Below are 19,959 nucleotides of genomic sequence, written 5' to 3' on the forward strand. Positions count from 1 at the left end.
GGTATTAATAAAAGCCATGTTAGAGGTACAGATGGGTATGAGAGAAATTCCAGATTAGAAAATGACATGTGGCTGCAACAGCTGTGGAAAAGCTTCATGGAAGTGATGGGACTGAAAATAGACTGAGAAATTAATGGAAGTGTGAAAGGCATTATGGGAGAAAGGTACCTCTGCATAACACCCTCCCCGACTGTGTCCGTGACCAACACTTCACCCACATACACCCCACCATGACTCATAGGATTGTAACGTGGAACCGAGAACTTGAATCTTAAATCATAAATGCTTCAAGGGCACTTGTGCCTGCCTCCCCCCACCTAACGCAGGCATAGAAACATTTGTCAAATAACTAATAAAAAAACAAGTACAGGTACTATTCCAGAAGTCTTACCATTTTGATGAGAAGCAATTTCTGCCTCCTCACAATTACACATGGTTTCTATTTCAGACCTTTTCTGGCCCTTTATTTAGGAGAAAGGAGGAAGTCGGTCCTTTTTTAGTTTTTTTTTTTTTTTTAATGTTTTAAGGACAGAATGATAACAACAACAAACCACATATCTCTAGGTCACCCTTAAAGCTGAATCTCAGTGGACTTGTGGAGAACTAAGCTGCAAAGGTTCCCTGCCATTCCTGTCCCAGTGTGGCATTTCTAAGACATGAACTGGATTTTCAGCAGTTACTGGAGTACCTGCATAGCAGCACGACATAATGGGAAGTTTAATCCCAGCCATGTGGTCCCAAGTTTGAATGCTAGCTTCTCTATTTAACTAACTGTTTAACCTAAGGTAAGTAACTCAACCTTTCTGAGGCCATTTATTTGTAAACTGATGTGTTTCAACTGCCCTGTAGATGTGTGTGTAGACTAGAGAATGTGCATACATTAGCCCCTGCAGGGCCTAGCACATGCTTGACCCACTGCAAACGTTAGTTACAATGACCAAGTCACAAGAATTACAGTCACAAGAATTACAAAGTGCCAGGGTCACAGGTTGCTGGTCAATAAAAAAAAAAAGTGCTTTAGTACAGAAAATAGTGGATTTCTAGCTTCTTGGGAATTTGATGAGCAGGACTGACTTTGCATTATTTCAATACTATCAGCCTTTCTGGCTAAGGAAGGGATGCTTGCTGCCGGACCTGTCGTTTAACCAGTACAAGAACTCTTGGAACTTGGAAGTGAGACTGTTAAAATATAACATCAGCCATCTAACTAGACTGCAGGAAGCTCTACAAATGAGACCTTTTGTACTATGTCTTAAAGGCCAACCTGAACTAAATATCAAGTGGTGGAGGGGAAAAGGCAGAGTAATCCAAAGCTTCTACTACCTGCTTTAAAAATATATGAATAAAAATGTGTATCTATCTAGTTTGCTAAAAGACAATATGTAGTTGATATTATCTGATCCATTGTGAAATCATACTGTCTAAAACTTTACAAGAAAAACAATTTCCGAGTCTTAAATCTTCTCGTAACATGGACCACACAGAGTGCTACTGAGCAGACTAGCATAATAATAATACCATGTAACAATTTACTTGGCAGACTGTTAAAGAGGCAATTCTATATGCCCTTCGCAATGGGTGGATTTATAGCTAATAGTCTAGTACCCAGTTTACTAGTTTCATGATCAGTTGCCATCACCTGAGTTCCAGGAAGCCTGAAGCAGAAGACTAAAGGTTTCCTGGTACCATATGTGTATGTATCTTAAAGGTAAGCACAAGTAATGGAAACTGGAAAAGGTGATCTGGAGCAGGTATAATAACACTTTCCTTTGATAGTACATACATCTAAGAGATGAGTGAGGTCTGAAACGATATTATACAAGGTGTGATCAAGCCACAAAAGCACACAAAAGATCCCTGTGAACCACAAACAAGCTCTAGAGGGGGAGTTCCAATTCTGTGTGGCAACGACCACCTTTCCTCACCTTGCAGATGGGCTCATTTGTCAAAACTCAGCTCAGGAGTCTCCTCCAGCTCTAAAAAGCCTTCCCGAACCCTACCTCCTAAATGCCGGGGGTAGGCTGCCTCTTCCCTATGTCTCGGACCTACAAACGCACAGCTTGCACCCTTTCACGACTTCATACTTGTTTGCCTGACTGCCTGTCCCAATACTTAGCAGCTCCTTCAGGAAATAGCCCTTGTCTCACCTCTTTCTGTCCCATAAGCCAACACTGCCTGGCACTCAAACATTTGTTGAAAGACATATTTATAGGACATTCAGCCCAGCATGCTTTGTATACTGAAAGACTATAAATAACCTACCCTCCCATCAACAGGGGACTGTTTAAACCAGCCATTCTCAAAGTATGGTCCAAGGATCCCTGAGGGTCCATGAGACCCTTCCAGGAGTCTGTGAGTTTCCCCTTTAACTACATATCTGGGTGATGACACATATTCTTCCAATACTTTAACCAAAACAAAATAGCACACCACCTGAGTGAAGAACCAGATGTGAGAATCTAGCTTTCTTCTATTAAGCCAAACATAAGAGATTTGCAAATACTCGGAACAAAACTACTCTTTCTCATTGGCGTATGTTCTGGAAAATAGTTATGTTTTTATAGACATATGTTAACATGTAATGCGCTTATTATTGTTAGCTGTAATGAATTAGTAAATATTTTTAAATTTTCTCAGTTTTAATTTCTAATACAGTTAGTATCTACAGGGAGAACCTGTATAAAAAAAGGCTCTTTGGGGTTCTCAGTGATTTTTATATGTGTTAAAAGGTCCTGAGACCAAAACACCTGGTTGGTTAAAGAAACAATGGTACAGTTGTACAATAAGAGTATGCATCCAGCATTTTTTTTAAGAATGTGGTAGGTTGATAAGTGCTAGTAGAAACCAATGTCGAAGCTATACTCCAAAGTCTTAAAAAAAAGAAGGCAAAACAAAGTATATATGTGTACATGTTTTTTAAAAGAGGCACCACTATACATACATGAGATATATGTATACACAAATTCTTTGGATGAACATCCAAGAAAAGTAAAAAAGTAGGTAGCCCTGAGGACAGTAACTGGGGAACCAGAGGGCAGGATGGGAGAGAGATCTTCCACTCCACTCCTAGTGTATTTGAAAATTTTACCATCTGCATGTATTACCTTTTCAAAAAATCAAGAGTGGAATAAAAATTATATTGAAATAGTACAAAGCATTAAAACTCACATTAAAGAACAGACTGTAATGACACTGTAAAATATTAAATGATACATTGTGAAATAAAACAAGCAATTTTTAAAACAGTAATACATAATATATTCTTGAAAAATAGTCTGGAAGATATACTGCATATAAAAAGTATTAACAGTAGTTTTTCCTCCCAGTTAGTGCGATTACAAGTTTTTTGCTTCCTCATCTTTCTTGGATTTCTAAATCTTTGATAACTTAATACAAACTATTTCTATAATCAGAAAAACAAGGAAAGAGTTTAAATACATAGGTACAGAGAATTCCCTGGTGGTCCGGTGGTTAGGGCTCCATGCTTTCACTGCTGAGAGCCTGGGGTTCAATCCCTGGTTGGGGAACTAAGTAAGATGCCACAGGCCATACAGCATGGCCGAAAAAAAAAAACCCATAGGTACAAATGTATGTGTATCTATGTCTGTACTTAAATAAAATACTTAGTAAGCCAAAAATTACATGAATATAGTAGCACCTATTAGATACCTTTACACCAAGACCTTGTCTGGATGTTTGTAAGCTAAGTTTAAAACTCTTGTGGGACTTCCCTGGCAGTCCAGTGGTTAAGATTTCACCTTCCAATGCAGGTGGTGCAGATTTGATCCCTGGTCAGGGAGCTAAGTTCCCACATGCCTGGGGCCAAAAAACCAAAACATAAAACAGAAGCAATATTGTAACAAATTCAATAAAGACTTTAAAAATGGTCCACGTTAAAAAACAAAACAAAAAAACCCTCTCATTAACCTATGGTTTAAAAACTATTCTGGGGACTTCCCTGGTGGCACAGTGGTTAAGACTCTGCACTCCCAATGCAGGAGCCTGGGTTCGATCCCTGGTCAGGGAACTAGATCCCACATGCATGCCACAACTAAGGGGCTGGCGAGCTACAACTAAGGGGCTGGTGAGCTGCAACTAAGGAGCCTGCAAGCTGCAACTGCCATACCTAGGACCCAGAGAAACTAAACAAATAAAATATTTTTTTTAAAAAAACTATTCTGATCCAGTCATTTTATGCCTAGTAACCTATCCCAAGGAAAGGATATCTGCTCAATGGTTTACATACAATGATGTTCATAACAGCATTACTGAACAGCAAATAACCCAAATGTTCCATACCACACTGGTTAGACAGACTCTAGTTCAACCCTAAGGTACATTTGACACAGAGGCTCAGGCCAAAATCCTAGGACTCACTGTGCACTGTTTTGCCTCCATCACCCCTCAGAGCCAACTCATGCTGTCCAGTCAGCCCTGCCTTCATACACACCCTAAAGCCCTTCATTTCTCACTGCCTCTGCCCAGTCCAAGCCATGGTCCACTCTCTTTATCCACCTGGTGTCCCTGGTACCACTCCTGTCACCTCACACAGAATCCCAAGTCAACTTTTGGAAGGTCAATCCACTCGTGCTGCTATCCTATTAAACCCTTCAATAGCTTTCCAGTGCCTTTAAAGTCCAGTCTTTCCCAGGACCCTCAAGGCTCCACATGACTTCCTTCGACATCCCCCTTGCTCACCAGGCACCAATCATATTCCTTGTCTTTCTGTTCCTCAAACAAGCTATGCTAGTCTCACCTTAGGGCCTTCGCACTTGCTGTCCCTTCTCCCTGGAACACTCTGCTCCTGGATCATTATATGTTCATCCCTGTGGTTACTCACCTCCCAGAGAGGCATTCCCTAATCACACAACGTAGGATAATCACCCTTTCATTTCCTTCATAACAGGCACCTTTATCAAATACTATGCTGCTTATTCCATATGTGCTATCTCCTGTCTCCTCAATGCCTGCATCCCCTCACCTTGCTGTGGACTCTCACCTCTAAGAACAAAGGTAGGGACTTCCCTGGTGGTGCAGTGGTTAAGAATCTGCCTGCCAATGCAGGGGACACAGGTTTGAGCCCTGGTCTGGGAAGATCCCACATGCCACAGGGCAACTAAGCCCGTGCACCACAACTTCTGAGCCTGTGCTCTAGAGCCCGTGAGCCACAACTACTGAGCCTACGAGCCACAACTACTGAAGCCCACGTGCCTAGAGCCCATGATCTGCAACGAGAAGCCACGACAATGAGAAGCGCACACACTGCAACAAAGAGTAGCCCCTGCTCGCTGCAACTAGAAGAAAGCCTGCATGCAGCAACGAAGACCTGACGCAGACAAAAAAAGAAAAAATAAAGAACAAAGGGACATCTGAGTACTCAAAAGATACTCAAAAAAATATCTGTTGAACGAACTATAATACAGAAATTTTAAATGCTTTTGAAGACTCTTTAAGAACACAGGAAATTGCTTACAATACATATCTAAGTGCGAGGGGGAACGGTTATCAACTAATGGAACACCAAGTTTGTTGGGGGTAGCGGGGCAAATACACAGAAAAGAAAAAAAGTAAAATAACTTCTGTTGGAATTTCCAAGTGTTGGGGTGGAATTGTGGGTAATTTTCACTTGCCTTTTCAGTTTCTTCCACAGCTTCGCATTTTCCAAATTTTCTACAAGGCGTGACTTTGATCAGAAAAAGCTACTTTAAAAAAATGACCACACCAGAAGGATGCTCAGATCTAGCTGTGCATGTGACAAAGTCAGTCTTACTGTCATGGGACACCTTATTCAAGTCAAATAGTTCTCCTGAAGTACACGTGAAAACCCTCAGACAAAAAAACCAGAAAAAATAGGGGAATGTGGAAGTGGACCTTTAGACTGAACAGACACCTCCAAGCTGATCAGACCCTTGACCTGGGCTACATCCCGAGTCTCACCAAGCTAGGGGGAAAAAAAAAGGAATATACCATACTCCAGATATTGCAGAAAAGCCAAGACTTTGTATGATCTACAAAAAGGTGAACTATTTAAAGTTGTTTTGGGTACATTGTTGAACATTAGTCTCTTTAATACTTCTCCAATTCTCAGAAGTTTTCATTCTTACATAAGAAAAGACACACATTTATACTTAATGAGTAAAAAAAAAAAAACAAAAAAACCCTAAGCCCTCTGAACTAGGTCATCTTTTCAGAGGAGAGGCTCAGCCCATTGACTAATTTGAAATGCCAGTCCCATCTGCAAACCTCAGCAAGAGCTGCAGTTAATATTAAGAGCAGAAACAGGTTTGTTCTTGAATATCTTTTCTCTCAAGTCCAGGATGCTTCCAAATGGAAACTTTCCAATTTTCCTGCACTTGAGATAGTAGATCCAGTACAGCCCTTAAAACAGGATTCTCACACCCTTCAGAAGGAAGTTTCAGTCACCGATCACTCAACAAAAGAAGCTACGGCTAAATATGTTTTAATGGAACTCACTACTGAGTGCCAGCTCTGTGTGTTCCTGTGTGTGCACATGCATTCGCACGCACACACAGGCTCATGCATATGTTTGCAAACAACACACGCATACACATAGAGAAAAGCTAATATTCTTTTTTTAAAAATAAATTTATTTATTTTTGGCTGCGTTGGGTCTTCGTTGCTGTGCGGGGTTTCTCTACTTGCAGTGAGCGAGGGCTACTCTTTGTTGCAGTGCACGGGCTTCTCACTGCAGTGGCTTCTCTTGTTGGGAGCATGGGCTCTAGGCGCACGAACTTCAGTAGCTGTGGCATGCGCGCTCAGTAGTTGTGGTGTACGGGTTTAGCTGCTCCACGGCATGAGGGATCTTCCTGGACCAGGGCTCAAACCCATGTCCCCTGCATTGGCAGGCGGATTCTTAACCACTGCACCACCAGGGAAGCCCCAAGGAAAGCTAATATTCTTTATGACAGAGTGTAGGACCCTGCTTCTGGCAACCTAAGAGAACTCTCCCATCTATTTACTCACTCACTCGCTAAAGAAAATGTGAGCCAAAGACTTGGGGGTGGGTCTTCAAATAAGGTATTTGATAAGTCTCAGCCTGTGCTGCTCCAGGCAGACTAGGCAGAGCCAACGGGTGACATCTGTCATGAGGCTAATCTCAGATCCACAGTAAATACAAACTTTTACCATAAATCATAGAGCTAATTAAGCAAAATGGACTTGATCGCTAGATGCTGTTTGATTCTTTCTGGGAAAAATGTAGATAGAATCCATGACCCATGCCTTCATCAGACTTGTTGAACTCCTTTTATGCATTAGGCAATTTGTCCGATCCCTGTCCTTTTAAGTCTCTCAGTGGAAACTGGAACACGGTGAAGGTAGAAAAAACATCACTCTAGCCCCCAGCACCTAGAACACTGATATATAGCAGGTACTCAGTAAGTCTCCACTGGATAAATCAGAAGACATTTGCTGCACTGCATCATAACTGTGTGTGACTGCGGCAACAGAATCCACAAGCTATGTGCAGAGGAAAGAGACGAATTCTGCCAGGGCAGGTGAGGGAAGACTGCCCAAAAGCAATGAGTAGCCAGTCCTTCCCTGGAGGAGCCACCAGGGAGTGGCTGCAGGAAAACTACGTGGACAGGAGTATGCCCCAATCCAGGCTGCAGCAGATGGCCTGAGCTACTTTCCAACTTAAATTCCTACCAAGGTTTTATTTCCTGGGGTTTTGCTATGCTTCATCATCTCCTTCAAACCTTCAACTATAAAGAGGTACCTACAGAGGGATCCTTGTGCTTCACTACCAGGAAATTAGGGAAAAGCAAACAGCAGCTAAAAGAAAAATAAATGCTGTGGAATGTTTTCTTATTTACCAGGCAATGAGCCCGTAAGACTCTTAGACCTTCTGAGAGAGAAAAAATAATCTGAGAACACCCTCCAATTCCACTAGAAACAGGCCACTTTCAAAACGAATCACTGTCCTTTATTCCTCCTCTTCTTCTTCTTTCCCTGATAAAGCTTTTTAATTGTTCATGCATAAACTACTTGATTCCCAGCAGAAAAAGATAATTTAAACATTGCAGAGTCACTTCTTACTCTGGGGAGAAACACTGGGAGGGGAATGAAAGCATTTGAAAGAGAATGGAAACTAAAATTCAGAACAAAGGAAAGTTAAAATGAACAAAAAAAAAAAAGGGAAAACAGCAAGAGGAAAGTTTTAAAAACCCTTAAAAAAAGTGCAGAAATAAACTATTTCCCATCATATTCTCTTGAAAAATGGGAAGAGCCACTAATCCAGAACCAGGATGGATGGTGTGAAGCCCTTCATGCCAGAAGAAACAAGTTACCAAGTCAGTTGCTATAGAGAATGCAGAAAAATGGGCTCCCACTCAGCAGTTTCCTCCCCTCATTATGCCTCTACCACGAGAAGCCCCACCTGACCACAAAACCCTTGGGTAGAGAGGCAGCCTTCCCTCTCACACAGTTCTCCCCCCTGCCCAAACTGCATTCCAAACACGGAAGGAATAAAATGCATTTGAATGTAGTATTAAAATTAAAATAGACCCAATCGTGGTAACAATACCCGCAAGAGAAAATTCCAGGTGCAATCTGGTACACAGGACTCGGCCTTGTGTATGTTGAGGGTGGGTGACAGGATTCTTGAAGATCAAAATAAAAGCCTGCTTTTACAACCTGCTTAAGAGATAATGAATAAAACCCGCCTTTAAGATACATCTTAATTCCCCACTTTCAGGCTTTCTGTTTTCCAGCACCGTCCTCCACCTACCTCACCAAACTAATCTGTGCTTCTGTAATGAAGATCCCTGGATAATTAACCCATAATAGGCCATAACCCCCTAGGACACTGATGAGAACAGAAGCCACAGTGAAGCACCCCGTTTGCAATAACAAGTTTTCATAAAGGAGTTGCTAATCGTGAGCATCTGCATCCCAGAAGGGCCATGTATATACCTCGCAGCAGCACCACAGCTACCTTTTGCCTTTGAACGCCAATTCATTATGAACTGGTGTGAACGTGGGGTGGGAGGAGAGGAGAGAAGGGCCGTACTGAAAGGCTAAGAGAGCAGGCGATCTATAGCCCTCAATTCACCACGCAAGCCAAAGGAGGCATTCTCAAGAAGCCATTTCCAGGGAAGCTGGATTCAAAATGTAATTTATCAGAACGAGTCTCCTCCTTGTCTCCTAACGGCCAGGCCCCGTCTTGGAGAGGAGGGGGGAGTTAGCGGTGAGAGTTTACCTTAGAAGGCGGCAGGGAACAGACAGGCCTTTCAAAGCCACCCAGGGCTCTGCCCAGAGGTCCCAGGCGGCGCGGAGGGGCTGGAGCAGCGCGCGGCTGCGAGCCCCGCGGCGCCACAGGTTCCCCAGCGCGCGGCCCCGCCCGACTCCCACAGGTGGGCGGCGCTCGGCCCGGGGGGCTCGGGCGAGAGGAGGGGACGCTTCGTGTCACCAGAGACGCGGTGGACGGGGTAGGAGGCGGCCGAGGGACGGGGATGGCTTGGCCTTAAGGAAGCCGGGCGAGAGGGAAGCTCGGGGCTTTCAGCTGCCTGGATCTCGCTCCTCAGCTGGGTGATAACCTGCTTCTCGCCACGGCAAGAGCAGCCCGCGCGGAGAGAGGGGCCGCGTGCACCTCCCACCCTCCTCCCAACGAGCCTCGGCCTCCTCCCTGGCGCGGTTAAGCCGCACGGCCGCGGGCCACCGGCTGCATGCGCCCCGGCACGTAGGAGCCTGCACTACCACACGCGGGCGGGGGAAGGGCGCCCGGGGACCGAAGAGACCCGGCCCCTCGCCGGCCCTTTGCCTTCGCCTCCCGGCCTCACCCGATCCCGCGTCGGCTCACCCCGCCCCTCGCCTCCGCACGTCCTCACCCGTGTTGGCCTTGATGTTCTCCCGCAAGAAGTGGCCGCTGGAGAGATGCTGGAGGCCAAAGTTCTCGGCGATCCTCTGGCACACGGTGCCCTTGCCCGAGCCGGGCGGCCCAAGGATGACCGCGCGCAGGAGTTTGGAAGCCATTGCCTTGGCGAGGAGGGGGAGGCCGAACTGGCAACCCGGACAGCGGCCTCGGAGAAGCCCCGGGAACTTTGCTGCTTCTGCCTCAGCCTCTGACACCCTGGGCTCGCGCGGGGACTTGCCGCCGCCCCTGCAGGGGAAGGAGAGACTTTGGAGACAACCCCTCGCCTCCGCCCCGCGGCGGGGCGGCTCGAAGGCGGAGTAAGCGCCACGCTACACCTCCCCGCCCTCCTCGCCCCCACGCTGCGATTCTGGCGAACGCCCGAGCACCCGCCCCTGTCGGGGGCTGGGAGGTCCACCCGGCCCGCCCCACCTCGATCCCTTCCTAAACCTCGCGCCCCACGTCCCGTCCAAGGAGGGAGTAGGGCATCCCTACGCCAGCCTCCCCCGAGTGGGGGGGGCGGGCTAGGCGGTGACTCCAGGCGCGCCTTCAGTCGCCCACGCCCCGGGAGGCCTGGGGGCTGAGCCCCAACCCGGGTCCCTGCACGTGGGCAGCGTTTGGTCCGCACCTCGGCCCCTCCCCGGCGGCTGTCACCTCCCGCGCGGACGGCTCAGCGCCCACCTCCGCCTAGGGCTGACGGATGCGCTCTCCGCTGTGAGGAGCCGGAGTTCGGCGCCTCTCCACCCGGAGCAGTCATATAAACACACACCTCCGCCGGGACGCGGCGCTCCGCGAGGCTTCCAGCCCGGATCCCGCTGGGCGGCGCCGCCTCCGCCCGCCCCCATTCGGAGCCCCGGCCGGCCGCGCGGGACTCGCGCCTTACGTAAGCTAGGAGAACGGCTCCGCGCTAGCCGCCTGTCAGTCCGCCCCCGCCTCTCCCCGCCCCGTAGCTCCGCTCCCACCCGCCTCCCCGACCCACTTGCTCCCCAAGACCCCCGTGGGGCCCGCGGGGGCGAAGGGAGGTGGAGAAGACGCAAGGGACCAAAACCGCCCTTTTGCGGTCGCCTGGGGACCCGGTCTCCTGTGGAGAGGAAGGAAAAAACACAACATGTTGAGCGCCTACTGTGCGTCCAAGTTCGCGGCTAGGTGATTTCCTTCAGCAACAACCGTTCCAAGTAGGGTATGCACAAGGGAGGAGAGGAGGCGTGGAGTATGGCCATTCATTCATTGATTCATTCATTCAGCAAATGTTTTTTGAGCCCCTACTATGTGCCAGACACTGTTTTAGTCCCTCAGCATATAGCTGCGAACCAGAGATAGAATCCTGCCCCGGTGGAAGTTACATTCCAGCGGGAATTTTGAACTCTCATCTGCCGGACTCCAAAGCCCAGGTTCCTTGGGTTAGGAGGAAAAGGTGGGGCGGGGAGGGGGGAGATCATCCAGCCCTCAGGATCTGGTAGCCGACTGGTTCCAGGACTTCAGAAGCCAGGACTCTGGCACTACGTTTACAACTCACTAAGTCCCGGTGGGTGCTATCTCCTCCCTCGCCTCCCCGGCATAACCAAATATCCCAATCCATATTCTTTGAAATCTGTTCCCACACCACACACAACTTTCATTTCCCACTCGGATTTACCGTGATAACCGCCTGCCCACAAGTCTCCGGCTTCTGCCAATCCATCCGTAAAGCAGCTGCCAGAGATACTGCTAAAGTGCAAATCAATTTCCATTATTTCCCCACCTCAGATATTATCGTCCCTTCAACATAAAGCAAAAAATCGTCAGCAGGGCCACACAGGTGCCTTCCATACACCTTTGCATCCCACCGCTCTGGTCCTCTGCCCTCCTTCCACAGGCCTCCTGCCTCCAGCCTTTGGGAAATCCACTGCAGGGTTCTGAGTGCGCCCAACTCGTGGCTCACAGACGCGGAGAGACAGTATGGAGAAGAGCCGTCTCTAGATTCTTGGCTGCTCTGTCTGTGTTGGACTGGGGAATGGGGAAGCCTGATGGTATCCCAGGTCCCAGCCCTTCTCCACACACTGATGGCCAGACAGCACCTGTCTCTGGCTACCTGGGGGCACACCCAGGCTGCCAACCCCCGGCCAGCGTTTGTTCCATAGGTTCATCCCCCTGTCTAAAGTATCTCAGTGTTCTGTGGATCTCGGGGGGTTGTTACACTGAGCCCCTTCAGTCCTTCTCCTGGGAACAAAGATGGAGAAGAATTTCTGGGGGTTTGGAGGGGATGACTTAAATCTCCACTGTTCTTCCTGCCATGTGCTGTATAATATATAGCAGATACTTTGCAGTCATTCTCAAACCTGAGCATGCATCAGAATGACTCAGAAGGCTTGGTAAAACAGAGTGCTGAGCTCCACCTCCACCATCTCCGATTCTGTGGTTCTGAGGTGAGAATTTCTAACAGTTCCCAGGTAGTGCTAGGGCTGCTGATCTGGAAAGCACACTGAAAACCACTGCTCTTGGGAAATGAGCATTGAGACAGGGGAGCTGTGCGGTCTCTGATTCCTCTGCCTGCTGTGGGACCTTTGGCCATTAACTTCTTCTCTTTCTAAATTGAGGAGATTGGATTTAGCACAAGGTCCCTTTGCATTTACCAAGAATTGATTCTGTAAGTTCCCACAGGAAAGAGAGCCTCTAGCCCCCACAAACTAGATGTAGATAGCCTACCTTGCCCTCTCTCCCAGTTCTTCTGCCTAGTTTTGAAATGTCTTCACCAACATCACCTTATGGTGTCATGCAGCTGTATTAGCCACTCACATGGTCCTAGGACTTGGTCCTTTAAGGTTTAGGAACATATATTATGAAACAAAAGAGGAGATGTGACTTAGTAAGCGTAGAGAAGCCCAGCTGAGATTAGAACCTAACATTTCAAGAGCCCTGAATGGACCTTCCTTGTGCACAGCCATCCTCAGTCCCATAACTCAGCCACTGATTGGAAGCCGTAGAATTGGAAGTAATGGATTTTGCAATCAAACGACACCCCAGGATTAAACTGCAACAGCACCATTCAATAACTGCAAGCCTCTTGATCTCTGTGAGTCTTAGTTTGCTTATCTGTAAAAGGGAGATAGGACTTATCTTACAGGCTTGTGATAAGGCTTAAATGAAATAATGTGTAAGAGAAGTTAGCACAGGACTGGGCATATAATAAGTATTTATTCGTGAACATCACCATGATTAACCATGGAACAATTATTTAGCCTCTCTGATCTCTGTTCCTGAGTTATGAGCTAGTATGACAAAGTACCTAACAGACTCCCTAGCCCTTGGAAGGGCCATAATGGTAGCTATTCTTATCACAAATGCTCATGTAATCAGCTTTTTCCTATTTCCTTTGCCTAGGGTTTTAAACCCATTTATAATATGTATCACAGTCTACAGAATGATACACATCTATATGTTAGTCCATAGACAAACAGTAAACTCTGAGGGCTAAGGCCAAATTGAATTCATTTTTCTACTTTCAAAAATCTACATATCAAACTACCACTGGCATTTTTTACAGAACTAGAACAAAAAATTTCACAATTTGTATGGAAACAAACAAGACCCTGAATAGCCAAAGCAATCTTGAGAACGAAAAATGGAGCTGGAGGAATCAGGCTCCCTGACTTCAGACTATACTACAAAGCTACAGTAATCAAGACAGTATGGTACTGGCACAAAAACAGAAATATAGATCAATGGAACAGGATAGAAAGCCCAGAGATAAACCCACACACACATGGTCACCTTATCTTTGATAAAGGAGGCAAGAATATACAGTGGAGAAAAGACAGCCTCTTCAATAAGTGGTGCTGGGAAAACTGGACAGCTACATGTAAAAGCATGAAATTAGAACACTCCCTAACACCATACACAAAAATAAACTCAAAATGGGTTAAAGACCTAAATGTAAGGCCAGACACTATCAAACTCTTAGAAGAAAACATAGGCAGAACACTCTATGACAGAAATCACAGCAAGATCCTTTTTGACTGACCTCCTAGAGAAATGGAAATAAAAACAAAAATAAACAAATGGGACCTAATGAAACTTAAAAGCTTTTGCACAGCAAAGGATACCATAAACAAGACCAAAAGACAACCCTCAGAATAGGAGAAAATATTTGCAAATGAAGCAACTGACAAAGGGTTAATCTCCAAAATTTATAAACAACTCATGCAGCTCAATAACAAAAAAAACAAACAACCCAATCCAAAAATGGGCAGAAGACCTAAATAGACATTTCTCCAAAGAAGATATACAGATTGCCAGCAAACACATGAAAGAATGCTCAACATCATGAATCATTAGAGAAATGCAAATCAAAACTACAATGAGATATCATCTCACACCGGTCAGAATGGCCATAATCAAAAAAATCTAGAAACAATAAATGCTGGAGAGGGTGTGGAGAAAAGGGAACACTCTTGAACTGCTGGTGGGAATGTAAATTGATACAGCCACTATGGAGAACAGTATGGTGGTTCCTTAAAAAACTACAAATAGAACTACCATATGACCCAGCAATCCCACTACTGGGCATATACCCTGAGAAAATCATAATTCGAAAAAAGTCATGTACCAAAATGTACATTGCAGCTCTATTTACAGTAGCCAGGACATGGAAACAACCTAAGTGTCCATCAACAGATGAATGGATAAAGAAGATGTGGCACATATATACAATGGAATATTACTCAGCCATAAAAGGAAATGAAACTGAGTTATTTTTAGCGAGGTGGATGGACCTGGAGTCTGTCATACAGAGTGAAGTAAGTCAGTAGGAGTAAAACAAATACCGTATGCTAACACATATATATGGAATCTAAGAAAAAAAATGGCATGATGAGACTAGGGGTAGGATGGGAATAAAAAACAGACCTACTAGAGCATGGACTTGAGGATATGGGGAGGGGGAAGGGTAAGCTGTGACGAAGTGAGAGAGTGGCATGGACGTATATACACTACCAAACGTAGGGTGGATAGCTAGTGGGAAGCAGCCGCATGGCACAGGGAGATCAGCTAGGTGGTTTGTGACCACCTAGAGGGGTGGGATAAGGAGGGTGGGAGGGAGGGAGATGAGGGAGGGAAGAGATATGGGAACATATGTATATGTATAACTGATTCACTTCGTTGTAAAGCAGAAACTAACACACCATTGTAAAGCAATTATACTCCAATAAAGATGTTTAAAAAAATGAGCAAATGAGATGGACAAGTAATTCAAAAAAGGAAAAACTCAGATTACATAGAAGTGCTTGAAATATTTAGCTTCAATAATAACCAAATAAATTCAACTTAAAACAAAAAAAACAAAAAAAAAATTCTACAGCATTTTGCCCATAGTAAGTACTCTGTAAATGTTGGCAAATCTCCCTCCCCATCCTAACACACTCACCATGAAGCCATGTTGCCTCTCTGCAGCTTCACATAATATAAAGTCAACATTTGTTCACACTTTACACCTTCCTTCATCAGATTCTCACAAGCTTGCAAAGAAGGTCGTGTAGAGATTCTTCTTCTTCCTATTTTACAGACGAGAATACTAAGGTTCTGAGAGATTAGGTGAACTTTCCAAGGTCACAGAGCTAGTTGATGGTATTGCAGGGACTCAAACCCAGATTTTCTCATTCCAGGCATAGTGCTCTTATTTACTAAACATCAGTCATTTCCATACTACTTTCACAATTTTGCCATAACCTTGTACCACCTTGGTTCTAATCTACTTATCATGTTTCTTTATATCGACTCAATTTGTTTAAATAATTTATTTGGAAAAGAAACTGTATATAACTCACTAACCATAAATAAAAGGATACACTAGAATAAATGCAAGAAAAATAAAATAAAGTTACCAAATTCCAGCTGAAATCTACCTTTTGAGGTTCTGAGCTTAATCTTTTTGTAAAAAAAAAAAAAGGAAGTGTGTTGTTTTCCAAGTGTTAGCCAAAGCAAAAAAACAAAAAAAAAGACATGCAGCATCTAAATGAGACTTTCTGTTTGTCTATATACATACAGCTCAAAAGAGAAAGGGGGACTTCCCTGGTGGTCCAGTGGCTAAGTCTCCAGGCTCCCAATTCAGGTGGCCCAGGTTCGATCCCTGGTCAGGGAACTAGATCCCACGTGCTACAATATCCCACATGCCACAACTGAAGATCCCTCAAGTGGCAACGAAGATGCCACATGCTGCAACTAAGACCCGGCACAGACAAATAAATAAAGAAATTTTTTAAAAAATATTTTTAAAATAGGATTAGAAAGGAAATACTTTCTTAACATTTAGTTTATTATTATCTAAAGCCAGATCCATGTACTACCTAGAATCAGCTCTAGTTCCACATCAAATTATCTCTTGCTTCATCAAGGATGCTTTCACATACTTCAAAGTGTACCCTTGAAATGTAATTTAATATAACCTCACCAGGATTGTTTTTAATGATGTGACCATTTCAACCATAGTTCACAGATATTATGCTGCTCTCACTTCAAACATTAACACTCACAACCCCACCCCACACCCATTCTTCACACTATCATTCTCCATCACTGTCTTTCTATCATTATTTCAGGCTTACTTCTGTTGTATTTAATATACACTGTAGGTTCCTTGAACATAGTTGTTACACGAAAACTAGGTTTGCCTCTTGGTGGGTGTCGAGTCAATAGACACAACCAAGCCGAAGATTGGGAGAAGGAAGGATTTATTATTACTTGCAGCAAGTAAGAAGAACACCAGAGATCTTTCCCAAAGCAGTGTCTCCCCAAACAGCCAAACTGCGGAAGTTTTAAGCTAAGGGTACATGCATATTCAAGAGGGTCTTGAGTAAAGTAGAATTCAGCATAAAATTGGGGCAAAGGTCCAGAGAGTCCAAGTCTTAGTTGACTGAAGTAAGAAGGGTCAACATCATCATCCTGTCCTCCACCTGGGTGGGGGTCTTAATTCCTGCAGAAGTCAAAGATATATTATTATGTATATCCCTTAAGGAGGAACTAGAACTCTGCTTTGCCACTGCACTATCTTTGACTGCCTCTTCTCTGTTCCTGCACCTTTGTTCCCTTAAGATCATTAATTACCAAGACCTGTTCAAGAGCGAGCATTGTAAACTCATTTTGGCTAGGCTTAGGCCAAAATGAGTTCACAAAATGGCTTACGCCAAAATGAGTTTACTTGTGTCAAGAAAGCCATTCCTGGTTCTCTTTCTCCAGGGCCCCCCCAATCTATCTGCTTACAAAGTGGCTTCATCTTGTATATTGTGGCCTCCACAGAGTTAGGTATCGATTCCAGATATAGAGAGTAAATATCACTGAATGACTGACTCACAGCTGAATGAAGAGTGGATAAAGTGTCTGGACAGACAGAAGAAAGGCTAGTGACTTGGAAATGGCAAGGTTCAGAAAAGAAAGATGTAAAATAATGGGAAGAAGCGACAAGATATCAGCCCCAGAGTGCCTGACTCCTTTCTCCCTGTAGGCACTTATGAAATATTTAAGACACCAAAAGATTGTGTAACAGGGAAGAACAAAATCTGACTCTATGTTGGATCTGTTTCTTTTACTTTAACCTTTGCTCTCCATTGCTTTTTGTTTCTATAATCACTAAAATGATGCTGTCTATAGCTTTTTTTGAACATCTTTATTGGCGTATAATTGCTTTAGTGTTAGTTTCTGCTTTTTAACAAAGTGAATCAGTTATACATATACATATGTTCCCATATATCCTCCCTCTTGCGTCTCCCTCCCACCCTCCCTATCCCACCCCTCTAGGTGGTCACAAAGCACCGAGCTGACCTCCCTGTGCTACGCGGCTGCTTCCCACTAGCTATCCACCCTATGTTTGGTAGTGTATGTATGTCCATGCCACTCTCTCACTTTGTCACAGCTTACCCTTCCCCCTCCCCATATCCTCAAGTCCATGCTCCAGTAGATCTGTGTCTTTATTCCCATCTTGCCCCTAGGTTCTTCATGACCCTTTTTTTTTTTTTCTTAGATTCCATATATATGTGATGGACCTAGAGTCTGTCATACAGAGTGAAGTAAATCAGAAAGAGAAAAACAAATACCATATGCTAACACATATATATGGAATCTGTCTATAGCTTTAAGCATACAAAATGGCCTGCCTCGGGGAACCTGCCCCTCTGCCTGAATGTTAAACTAAAGTGCCTTTGTTCAACTCACAGGGAAACTTTCTGAACATGCCCACCTGTGAATGGCTGTAAGAAAGAAGAAATTAACACATCCCCTCCCTGAGGCTGACCAAACCAGGAGATACATTGCAAGATTTATGGCCTTTTTACTTTTACTTTACCTCCTCACCTCCTCCCTGTCTCTGTTCTATAAAAGAAACTATCATCCAGACCCTGATAAGATGGTAGTCTAGGACGCTAGTCTGCCATCTTCTCAGATGCCCGGCTTTCTGAATAAAGTCACTATTCCTTGCCTCAAAACCTCGTCTCCCGATTTATTGGCCTGTCATGTGGCGAGTAGAGTGAGCTTGTACTCAGTAACAATTGTATTGAGAGAAGAATAAATGGTGAGGACTAACATGGCATTATGTGTGACAGTAGCATATTCTTACAAGTGAAAGAATCATCTTATCTCCAAATTTTACTAGTTAACATGGTTATTAACCTATAACATCTTTTTTTTTTTTTTTTTTTTTTTTTTTTTTTGGTATGAGGGCCTCTCACTGTCGTGGTCTCTCCCTTTGCAGAGCACAGGCTCCGGACGCGCAGCCTCAGCGGCCATGGCTCACGGGCCCAGCCGCTCTGCGGCATGTGGGATCTTGCCGGACCGCGACACGAACCCGTATCCCCTGCATCCGCAGGCGGATTCTCAACCACTGCGCCACCAGGGAAGCCCAACCTATAACATCTTAAGAGTTATTGAAAAGAGGCAGCAGCATTTTTTTTTTCCAAGCTTGCTCTCAGACAAAAAAAAAAAAAAAAAAGTTCCCAAGCAGTTAAACAAAAGAACTGGGAGGAAAGAAATCAACATTCTTCATGTTTACCTGGTATGACCCATTATTCTGCATGAGCAAAAGACTTACAAATTGCTCCTGGAATAACAGTCTATGATAGAGGTGCTTCCTCAGGAGATGAAGGTGTTGAATTCCCACCCAAGGTCTTTTCACTGTGAAACACTAAAAAGCAAGGTAACGATCTGTTAAGCTCTACCCTCCAAATGTAGTGATATAATGATGATATCTTGCTCAGAACTTTGCTCTGATTTGCACATCTGGTAGCGGGGATGAACAAACTGTGTCATTCTCACTCTTCACGCCACCTTCCTAACCACAATCACTCCTTCTTCGAGTTGCCTTGGCATTAGTAGGCAAATGCCTACTCCTCTGTGCAAATTTGACTGGCAGGGGGAGTGCAACTTTCTTCCTGCTCCAACTGGATGGAGGGACTGGAACTGAACACTGAGTTTATTCCGCCCAAATATTGCTCATCAGGTTCGATGGGTAAAGGAGATCCTGCTTGTGAGAGCCTTCTGAGTTTGGTCTTCTGATATGGGCAGTATAAAGTATAATTAACATTTATTGAGTATTTGCTATGTGCCAGTGTTTTTCTCTCTCTCTCTCTCTCTCTCTGTATGTGTGTGTATATATATATATTATATATATAATATAATTATATATATTATATATATAATTATATTATTATGTGATATATAATATTAATTCTTGTCACAGCCCTATGTCATAAGTGCCTATTATTTTGTGTCCATTTTATAGACCTTAAACCTGGAGCAAGACATCTGGTAACTTGCCTGAGGTCCCACAGACATAAGTGGAAGATTAAGGACATAAATCAAGCATCCTGACTCCAGAGACAGTGCTCTTTAATCACTGTGCTATGCTGATTCAGAAGTAACACTGTTATCTTTTTATTTTATAGATGAAGAAACTAAGACACTAAGAGGTTAGGTAATTTATCCCCCAGTGTCACTGAGCCAGAGCTGGGATTTGAACCCAGGCATCAGGGTCAAGGCACATAACCACTACACACTACCCAGTCTCCCCAGTACTTGAGTGAAGAGGGTCCTAAGACTCTGTCAGGAGGGCTTTGCACCAGATTGCT

General features: G+C 44.5%; 1 protein-coding gene across 8 annotated transcripts in view; it reads right to left on the reverse strand.

Moving 5' to 3' along the window:
• Positions 1 to 10,712, reverse strand: part of AK4 (adenylate kinase 4) — a 74,961-nt gene extending 64,249 nt beyond the window's left edge. For 3 of the 8 annotated variants that reach the window (XM_067006535.1, XM_067006546.1, XM_067006536.1), the window contains exons 1-2: positions 10,641 to 10,712; positions 9,849 to 10,120 (exon numbers count right to left, since the gene is read on the reverse strand). In XM_067006535.1, coding sequence (XP_066862636.1) covers positions 9,849 to 9,993 — 145 coding nt within the window. In that variant the 5' untranslated portion in view covers positions 9,994 to 10,120; positions 10,641 to 10,712. The other 5 variants (XM_059051842.2, XM_067006544.1, XM_059052367.2 and 2 more) reach the window with 5 other exon arrangements.
• Between the last annotated feature and the right edge of the window lie 9,247 nt (positions 10,713 to 19,959).

This window comes from Kogia breviceps, chromosome 1 (assembly GCF_026419965.1).
Source record: "Kogia breviceps isolate mKogBre1 chromosome 1, mKogBre1 haplotype 1, whole genome shotgun sequence".
Classification (NCBI taxonomy): Eukaryota; Metazoa; Chordata; class Mammalia; order Artiodactyla; family Physeteridae; genus Kogia; species Kogia breviceps.